General features: G+C 40.6%; 1 protein-coding gene across 1 annotated transcript; it reads left to right on the top strand.

Moving 5' to 3' along the window:
• The first annotated feature begins 6,062 nt into the window (after nucleotides 1–6,062).
• On the top strand, nucleotides 6,063–7,455 carry LOC149828043 (putative calcium-binding protein CML31). Its single transcript, XM_090018326.1, has one exon. The coding sequence runs from the start codon at nucleotides 6,526–6,528 to the stop codon at nucleotides 7,114–7,116; it is 591 nt and encodes a 196-aa protein (XP_089874452.1). The 5' UTR covers nucleotides 6,063–6,525; the 3' UTR covers nucleotides 7,117–7,455.
• Nucleotides 7,456–10,287: the final 2,832 nt, after the last annotated feature.

Below are 10,287 nucleotides of genomic sequence, written 5' to 3'. Positions count from 1 at the left end.
TGGCATGGTGCTTTGGTGCAGTGGGATGGGGCCTAGGCCTTTAGGTAGGCAGTCTAGGTTCAAATCCCATGGGCGTCACCTTTTGTGCAAGCGAAAGTATCGTGAATTTTACGCTGTCAGGACTGTTGACAGTAAGCACGTCAGACAAGGCCCAATGATGCTTGAAATTATAAAACGTTTAAAATACATGTAGGACATACATGTACTACAATCTTCTTTTTTCTTTTAAAAGACAAACTAGGGTTAGGCAGTTACTGAACTGTACTACTAGGTTGTGAACCTGCAACGCCTCACCACAAGGAGACGTGAACTGCCAGCTTCTATGTGGAGCCCCTGTTGGGATGCATATAATACAATCCATTGTTCTTATAATCTAGTTGAAATCTCATTAGTGTAGATATATTCAGCATGATTGGTTTAGTGAGAATCCACCCTTGATCATATTTTTTGATGAAAAGCCATGATTTTTATGAGTCAAAAAATAAATGTTTTTTTATAATCGTTGACATATTTGTATCGTCAAAAAAAACCTATATAAAAGTCAGATTCCCGCAATTCAAAAGCCGGTTCCTACTAAAAAAAAATATTGTAAATCACATCCATAGAGTCGGTTCCACAAAAAAAAAAATTTAAAATTTGCTTAGTCTCTTGTGTACAAACAAACGATTGTAACAAACTTTAACTTTAATCCATTCTTTTAACGATGATCAAGCATACGTTTTTTTTTTTTTTAAGTCCACTGCTTGCATGAAATCTTGAAACAAGGGAAACAAGTAAATGAAAACTTGTCCAGTAAAGGAAACTGCTCCACTCAAGTCATTGTATCTCTTTGAAATAGGCTCAAGCATTTTTTTAGTGAAAAGACACAAATATTTGTGAATTAAGCACCCGATCACCCTCTAGGTGGATGTGAGGGATAAGGTCTCCACCCCTCTCCCATCTCAAAATTCTGCCCTCCATCTTCAACACAGATTTTGATTTTAACTTTCACCCCCGCCTCCGTCTTCATTTCACACCCTCCATCCCCGATCCAAACAAGGCGAGGCGGGGTGGGGTTCCATTTTCCTACAAATCTACTGCCATTCTTAAAAAAAAAAAGGAGGTTGAACTGTCGAAGAGTATTAATTTTACTAACGGGGATCATGAACATGGTGGGAGAATGTGTAACCCAATCTCTGCTTTCATTCTCGCACGGGTTTTTATTTTAACCTTTATCCCCACCTTCATCCTCATTTTATGTCTTTCATCTATGGTCCAAACTGAGCCAGGCAGATCCCATTTCTCCCCGATACATTGTCATTCTTACCGCCGTCTTGAGGACAGAGTCAGAGCCTATCAGGTGTGAAGCCTAAGACACCTGCTAGAAGGCGATGAGGTGATTAATAATGCATAAATTTTTGTGCAATCATATTGCACCCCGGATTGGGACTTATTTTTTTTATGCACTGGATGATTCCATGGAATCTAAAAACTTTGGAACGAAGGAAAGGGATGTTTATCCTACGAAGAAACTTATTCATTTTTTAAAAAATTGTAGGCGTTGGAGGGATATTATATGTAGAATTTAGTGGGCTGATATGATACTCTGGGAAGTTTCTTGCGAGCTTATCATCATGACAGCTTTTCATTTCTGGAAGCTTCCAGAAATTAAGGTGGATCCACGTGCCACCTGCGTGCCCTCTCCAACTTGACATAAGAAATTGATTTGCACTTTCCGTTCTTGCACCGTGAACATAGTCAGCTTGCTCATCCGTGCGCAGGACCCGCCAATTAAGATGAGGATCAGATAACGTAGTGTTACGGGATTGACAAAAAAAAAAGAGGTCATGATGACAGCAATGATCATAATCGTTTTAGCAATTTGGTAATCTATCTTTTCAAAAGAGACCATCCACTTTAAGAGCTGCAACCGTGACTGTAGCTTGTACTTGAGTAAGCGATGGGGATAGGTCGATTGTCACTTTATCTGGTTCTAGTCACTTGAATACACCATGGACATGGACCAGTTTGGACTGTCGTCGGTTGCGTGATAGTTTTCTCTTAATAACATAAGTAATTTAGAGAATATCTTCGATCTTGAGAGTTTTACAGACTTTTTTTTTTGTTCTTTTTTTTTTTTTTTGAAAGAAGAGAGTTTTACTGACTTTTGACCAGGGTTACAGAGTCAAACGGGCTTAGAAGCGAAGGCCCCGTGACGCAGCTTCGGGCAATCACAAACACCGAAGGCAGGCCTTTTGAGCGCACAAGAACACACAACACACGCACATAAGTGAAAGCAAGAGTACGCGTATGCCCAAACACAAAGAGAGCAAAGAGACAAGGAAGCAAAAAGCTTCTTTATAGATACTTGAAAGCAAAGTACATCAAGAGGGGGAGAGAGGGTCCGAATACACAGAGTTCTTAGGTCGTAAGGCCTTGTGGGGCACTCTAGAGTGCCAAAGAGGTATATACATCATAGCAAAAAGGTGAAAAATATGGCATCCCGGAACACGCTCCCCCACCTAAGTTGGCGCCGTCCTCGATGCCAATTGTTCATGGTAGCCTTCTACAAGTTGTCGATGCTGGAACATGTTGTTGGCCTTCTCCAAGGTGGCTTCACATTCTGGCAATCACTTCCACTGCACTAAGTACTTTTTGCCTTTCCCTACATAGTTGTTGAAATGGTTGAGGATGATATCTGGATCTCTGCCTAGTACACTGACTGTTAAAGGGGCTCGCTGCGGGATCGGGGCATGTTGAGACATGCTCCGTTGAGGATCTCCTTCGTCTTCGTGGAATGACTTCAGGTTGCATATGTGGAATACCGGATGCACTTGAAAGTTTGCTGGCAAGTCCAGTCGGTACGCCAAGTTCCCCACACGTTTGATAATGGTGAAGAGACCATCATATTTGCGAATAAGGCCATCGATGATGGCCCCGAAAGATAGCTGTGCGATCAGGAAAGAGCTTGACCAACACTTTGTCTCCAACTCGAAATTATTTTGGGCGACGCTTCTCATCTACCCATTTCTTCATGCGCTTGGTTGCCTTGTTTAGGTATGTCTTCGCCAACTCTGTTTGATCTTGCCAGTTCTTGACAAACTGGTATGCATAAGGTGCTTTTCCACGTCCTCGCGCAGCAAGGGAGTGTAGAGTCTGTGGCTGTTGTCCAGTTGCGACCTCAAATGGACTGTGGCTGGATGATTCGCTCTTTTGAAGGTTGTAGCAGAATTGAGCCGCATCAAGTAAATCAACCCAATCCCTTTGGTTGGCACTGACAAAGTGCTGCAGGTATTCCTCCAGCATGTCATTTATTCTCTCAGTCTGTCCGTCGGTTTGGGGGTGGAAACTTGTGCTGAAATGCAAGTTCGTCCCCATTAAGCGAAACGCTTCTCGCCAAAACTTGCTAGTGAAGCGTGCATCACGATCACTGACGATGCTCTCTGGAATTCCCCAATGCTTAATTACGTTCCGCATAAATAACTTTGCAGTATCTGCGACTGAGCAGGTGGCAGGGGCAGATACGAAGATAGCATACTTCGAGAACATATCCACAACCACATAGATCAAGATGCAACCTTGTGCTTTCGGCAAGCTTACAATGAAGTCCATGGTTATGCACTCTCACGGATGGCTAGGCACAGGTAGGGGCTCTAGTAGTCCACCGGGTCTCTGATTGATGGGCTTATCTTGTTGGCAAATCAAGCAAGTTCGTACATAAGCATCTACGTCATCGTGCATCTGCGGCCAGTAGAATGCGTGTTCCAACAATGCCAACGTCCTTTGTTTCCCTGGGTGACCGACCCAAGTAGTATCGTGGCACTCGTGCATCAAGCGCCTTTTCAAGATATCTTGTCACAGAACATATAGACGATCGCCCGCAGCGCGGAGCAAACCATCCTCTAGCCAGAATCTCTGCGTCTTTCCTTCCTTCACCAATGCAATCAATTGTTGAGCCATTGAGTCACTTTTCGAAGCTTCTCACACTTGTTCAAGAAGATCGCTCGTCGATTGGCTCACACTGCCCTCCCAAGCGAGCAAAGCTACAAGTTCTGCCTTTCGACTCAAGGCATCGGCCACAACATTGGTCCTGCCTGACTTATACTCGAGGACCATATCAAATTCTGCAAAGAAATCTTGCCAACGCGCTTGCCTAGGCACTACAAGAAACATGTGGATTAGCGATGACCTAAATCCGTCGCTAATCCATCGCTAATTTGTCGCTAAACATTTTAGCGACGGATAACTTTCATCGCGATTTCAACACAAGTTCCATTAACCAACTTCTCCATATTGGTCACTGACCCAGTCAGCTGCGCAACATCGCGTGAGATGGCTGACACATGATCATCGGCCATGAAGTCCTCTTCAGCAGGAACCATACTACATGAAGGGGTCATGGCAATCTTCTTTGGTGCCATTGTCACTCTCAATGTCGACAAGGCTTTGGTACCAACTTGTCACGGGCTTAGAAGCGAAGGCCCCCGTGACGCAGCTTCGGGCAATCACAAACACCGAAGGCAGGCCTTTGGAGCGCACAAGAACACACAACACACGCGCACGAGCGGAAGCAAGAGTACGCGTATGCCCAAACACAAAGAGAGCAAAGAGACAAGGATGCAAAAAGCTTCTTTATAGATACTTGAAAGCAAAGTACATCAAGAGGGGGAGAGAGGGTTCGAATACACGGAGTTCTTAGGCCGTAAGGCCTTGTGGGGCACTCTAGAGTGCCAAAGAGGTATATACATCATAGCAAAAAGGTGAAAAACATGGCGTCCCGGAACACAGAGAGTGCCATGGTATATGAGGAAGTGCTTTTCCTCAAAACGCATTTCGAAAGCTCAAAACATACATAATGCTTCTGAAATGTGCGAGAAAGCGTCAAAAAAAATTAGGAAGTGCACTTTTTCTTTGTTTCTCTTTATTTTTTTAGTTTTTTTGTGTATTTTTTTTATATTTTTTTCTTACTTTTTTTCTCTTTTTTAGCTTCTCCCTCGCTTCGTATGTTGTTTTCGGTTTGCTTCCTAAATCGCTTTCGAGACGATTCTTAGTTCGCTTTTGCTTTCTAAAATTTTAAAAATGCTTTGCTTTTTTGTATCGATTGACAAGTCTGCTTTTGACAAACAAACCATTTTTGTTGAGATGGATAAACCATTTTTTGCTATGTGAAGAATCTGGTTTTGGAAGCCAAATTCTTTGCTTTCCCAAAAAGAGGAGAAGCTTTGGGGAATGATAAACTCAATTCCCTTTAGTTGGAAGCCCACTTCCTCTTCATTTCACAAATTGACTCTCTTGGGCTTTCTTAAGGGTTTTCTCTAGCTTTTGTTACTTTTGACTTGCTTTCACCTTTTTATATTTTTTTATTAGAAAATTATTATTTTTTTGTAACAAGCTTACATGTTGGTTTTATATAGCTTTATCGTTTAGGTCATTTCTTATTTGTTTATGCAGCTGCTTCATATTTGTTTCATTCCCTTGCATAATCGCTTCGTACTACTTTTCAACCCTGTTTTTCTCAGCTTCTACTTCACGCATAGCTTTTGGTATCCATTTCATTTCTTGGTAACTATGAGATTGACACTGCGGTGCGCAGTTGACAGTACAAAACGAGATTAGTTTCGTACGAAATCGAACAGGCCGTCGCCGACTGAGCTTCGTATATATATATATATATATATATATATATATATATATATATATATTCCTCCCTGACTGCCCTTCGTGTGTCAACCAAATCCAAGGCTCTCGATCTCTACTCACTGCGTTAAGCAAACGCGTTTGTCGACGAGCCATGACGATAGGTCGATGACGCATCATCTCTTACATCAGGAAATTAATGCCCCCCCTCTCTATTCTTCTAGATCCTTTGGCCCTGGTGATTTCCAAATGGATATCATTCTTTAAAGAAGAAAGGGTATTTCTACGAACACATAAGGAACGCGGTATCTGGTGAGAAGTTGACCCTGGTGGTTTGAAGAATGAAAAGTCGGTTGGTCGTTGGGTTGACCAGTCTTTCCCTGTTTCCTCCTTGTTTCCCTAAACGTACAGAAAACTGGATACAAAGGCTCATACATATCCCCGCCAGCACTCACAGATAAACAAACAGGCAACGAAAGCACATACGTACGCTTCTGTCACGGCGGCAACCTCTCTTATATTAGGAAGGCCTTGTGTCATTGTACTGCACATTCCCAAACCAATTGAGAGACTTCGATTATTGCCTTACAATCCTGATAGCCAATAACATCACTAGAGGATATACCAAATAGATCAGAGCTTCGTACTGCATCTTCTTCACTTCGCCGGAATTAATAGTGCCAACAGGTCAGAAGATAACAGCGAGATAGACCTTCTTCTTCTTCTTCTTCTTCTTCTTCTTCTTCTTCTTTACTTGAATCTCCAGAAGCGAATTAGCAGACTGCTTCGCAACCTTTTTCGTTAACAATTTCTATTACCAAGAGGGTGATAGAAAGCAGTGAGCTTGTTTTCCACACAAATTTCAACTCTCTCTATCGCTCTCTTTCTCTGTGAGACAACAAAAAAAGAATGCAAGCTGAGCAAGCAACTCCCAGCACCAGCAAGCCCAAGTCGCCGATTCGACGTCTCTACCAGAAACTCTTTCCCAACGGCGCCAAAACCGATACCTTAGAGAAGACGGGCGTCCTCTCCATCTCCCCCAAACATAGTGATTTCTATCCATCCGAGAGAAGGTCCGAGGAGCTCCACCGCGTCTTCGGCTTCTTCGATAGCGATGGGGATGGGAGGATATCCCCCGCAGAGTTGAGAAATTGCATGAACACGATGGGGGAGGAGTGGTCCGAGGGGCAAGCAGTCTCCGCCCTCCAATTCATCGACTTGGACGGAGATGGGCAGGTGGGGTTCGACGATTTTGTGAAGCTGATGACGGGAGGGGATGAAGGTGGGGAGAGGGAGAAGGAGGACATAAGGGCGGCGTTTGGGATGTACGCCATGGAAGGGACGGAGTGTATAACCCCCAAGAGCCTCAAGAAGATGCTCAAGAGGTTCGGCGAGTCCAAGTCCACGGACGAATGCAGGGCCATGATTCGCCACTTCGATACCAATGGTGATGGCGTGCTTAACTTGGAAGAGTTCAGGCAGATGATGGTGGGCTCCTAATTCCCCGCCCTCTCTCTCTCTCTCTCTCTCTCTCTCTCTCTCTCCAGTTTCTCACTGTTTTACAGCACCATGTGGGGTTGCTTATGTTTGTTTAGGGAAGGGAAGGACTGGGTCAGGAAGGGGAGGCGAAGGATTTCCGTAACGCGAGCTGTCGAGGGGAGAGGGATACTTCCTGTTCAACGAATTACCACATTCTATTAATATGATCATTCAGCGGCACGGAGACGTTACCACATTCTTTTATTCGTTTATATTAAACCAATAAATTTGGTCAATGCCGTGTATCACCCATTGTATATATAATAATAGACAAACAATTCATTGTACTCTCTCTCTCTCTCTCTCTCTCTCATAAAAAGCTGCCTGGATCAAACTGGGTATGCTCCGATATGAGCTTGGATTCTGAGATGTTATTCCAAATCATCCGTTGTCATATGGATCTCTATATTGATTTATTAAATGGATCAAATGCCAATTTGATTCGGTGTGGAAAAGTCGATAAGCAAATAACCTGAATCCTTAGCTCTATCATGTCACACTCCGTATGCGGCTACGTAGACACCCAATTTCGGACCAAGATATTTGTCATATCAAATTTTTTTATTTTGTCACTCAAGTTTATTTCAAACTGATTTTGTACCTTTAAAATTATTTTTTAAATGTTTTCTACCAAAAAAAAAGCTAAAAAAGAGATTCTTAGTTTTTTCAACAAGTCAAAAATCAGGTCAAACCGACATTGAAATCAAAAGTTATGGCCAAAACTAATTTTTGAGTTCTAATGTTAATACTTTTGAATTATCGTTATTATTTTTTGAATTGTCCTCATATCTCATTTCAAAATTGTCGGTTTCTAGTCATGTGTTGTTATTAGATATAACAATACATTCATTTGTCATTAAATCTTTAATGGTTTTCATGTCAGCAGGTTAAAAAAAAAGGCATTGCACTCATTTTTAAGCATTTTATCCAACCAAGGACACCCCTCTCACTTAATGACATTTATTAAACCTAGATCTTATCCTTAAATCACCTCCATAAGATCAAATCTAATCCTTCGATTTGAATTCTTTTAATTTCAGCCATAGATCCTTCTTTGGATCTGGATACACAAGAAATGTACTCAGATCAACCATAAAAACTATAAATAGGGAAACATCCCTATTTCAACATCTGAAATCCGAACAACTATATTTATACACGAGCTAGCCTAGCCTATCTAACCTAGATTACGTAACTTAGCCTAAGGTCTAAATCACCCTATTTGAAGCTCAAACCTAGCTGAAGTGTCATCTGTACTCCCCCGTGCTCATTGAATGTACAAAGGGCTCCCTAAGTCTGAAGTGAGATTCTGTATTTTATTTGTTTTATACATTTTCCTAAGTTTTAATTATTCTAACGTTCGCATTTTATCTATGTCTTTGTGTTTTTTTTTTTTGAGTTTTGGTGGCTCTCGCCACTGTACTCATCTTTTTCATGGAAATGAACTCGAAGTATGTGCCATTGTAACGCATTCATCCCAGCAACGATGATTGAAAGTCTTTGATTTGGCTTATCCTTGCTCAACAGAGGAGGAAAGACGTGAAGTCTTTAAGAAAACGGTTCCCATTATCTTCTCAAATTTGAATGAGGATCTCATATCCATTTCAAAACAAAATTTTCAATGTAAAACCTTTTTTAGCTTTTAAAAAATTGAGGATCCATAGAATGGCGATTTGGAACCATTATGTGGATCATGATTCAGTTCTGAATATGGGTCAACATACAGTTCAAGAGGAAAATATCATGGACTTATCCTCCCAACACCTACAACATATTGTTGAGGCAGATCTAAAGTGCACCATGTTCTCTACATTGGGTCAGGTAGTTAGAGAAGGTAAAACTGCACCACCAGGATCTGTGAATGAGTTGTCTGGTTGTAATACCTGTGAATTTTCTCCCAATTATTTAATGAATAAAGAAGAATTTTATGTCTCACTTGTGTGTTGAATTTTTATTTGAAATAGAATTTAATTTGAATTTGAATCTCAAATTAATCAAATCTAAATTTGTTTTGAATTTTATTTGAAATTTAATTTCAAATTGGAGTTGAATTTCATTTGAGATTTAATTTTAATTTGAGTTTCAATTTAATTTGAAATTGAAGTTCAATTGAATTTAGATTTAATGAAATGTGAATTTGGATTGGTTATGAAATTAACTTATATAAAATTAGATCTAATTTGGATTTGGATTCAATTAGAATTTTGAAATTAAACCTTTTTTAAGTAGGGAAGTGGATCTCAAGGGTGGGACGCCTCCTTTTGTGGGCCCATCCTACTTGTCCAAGGTCTTTTACGTTCTTATTTCCTAATTGCCTCAAAAATTTTACTTCATCTAAAGGCAAAATGTCTAGTTAGTTTCCTAATTCAAATATAAGCTAGTTGGCTAAGATATTTAGAAGTTTCCTATTAACTTAGGAATCAAATGTAGCTTAGGATTTTTAGTATACATGCATATGGTAATTAAAGAAAAGGTGCTAGAGGGTTTTCTATTAAAAATAAGAAATATCTCATGAATTTTTATAAAAGGGATACCTCAATTCATGCCCACCTTATATCTCTTTCTACTCCTCTTCCATCTCACTTCCTTCTCGCTAATCCACACCTCCCTCAAGGAGTCTTGGAGCTTGTGTGGTTGTTCTCCCATCGACGGTGCAGTTAATATGAGGAAGGTGATCAACAAGGATGGTAGTTCACTATTGAGAATAAGAAATATCTCTTGAATTTTTATAAAAGAGAGACCTCAATTCATGCCTCCCTTATCTATCTCTTTCTACCCTCTCTCTCCATTATCTCTTCCTTTTTCTCGCTAATCCACGCCTCCCTCAAGGAGTTTTGGAGCTAATGTGGTTGTTCCCTCATTAGCAGTGCAGTTAATAGGAGGAAGGTGATCAACAAGGAGGGTACTTCACTAGTCTATATGGTTTTAATTTTTGGTTTTTGGTTTTTTGGCTTTTGAGGTAGATACACTCTAACTATGACTGTATATTTAATGCTAAATAGCACGATCATGTTGAGATATAATTTTCAAATGCATATTAATATACATATCAACCATAATTGATGTACGGACTGATGTTATATAGTTCGTGAAGTATTAAAATATTCAAAACCATCTTTACCAAAAATTATT

Source organism: Nuphar pumila, chromosome 10 (assembly GCF_984573655.1).
Source record: "Nuphar pumila chromosome 10, dmNupPumi1.hap1.1, whole genome shotgun sequence".
Lineage (NCBI taxonomy): Eukaryota > Viridiplantae > Streptophyta > Magnoliopsida > Nymphaeales > Nymphaeaceae > Nuphar > Nuphar pumila.
The sequence above is the reverse complement of the archived record's forward strand: the minus strand, read 5'-3'. Positions and strand labels throughout refer to the sequence as shown.

Bases quoted from the DNA above. Each gene is read 5' to 3' on its own strand.
- LOC149828043 (XM_090018326.1), top strand. From the start codon at position 6,526: ATGCAAGCTGAGCAAGCAACTCCCAGCACCAGCAAGCCCAAGTCGCCG.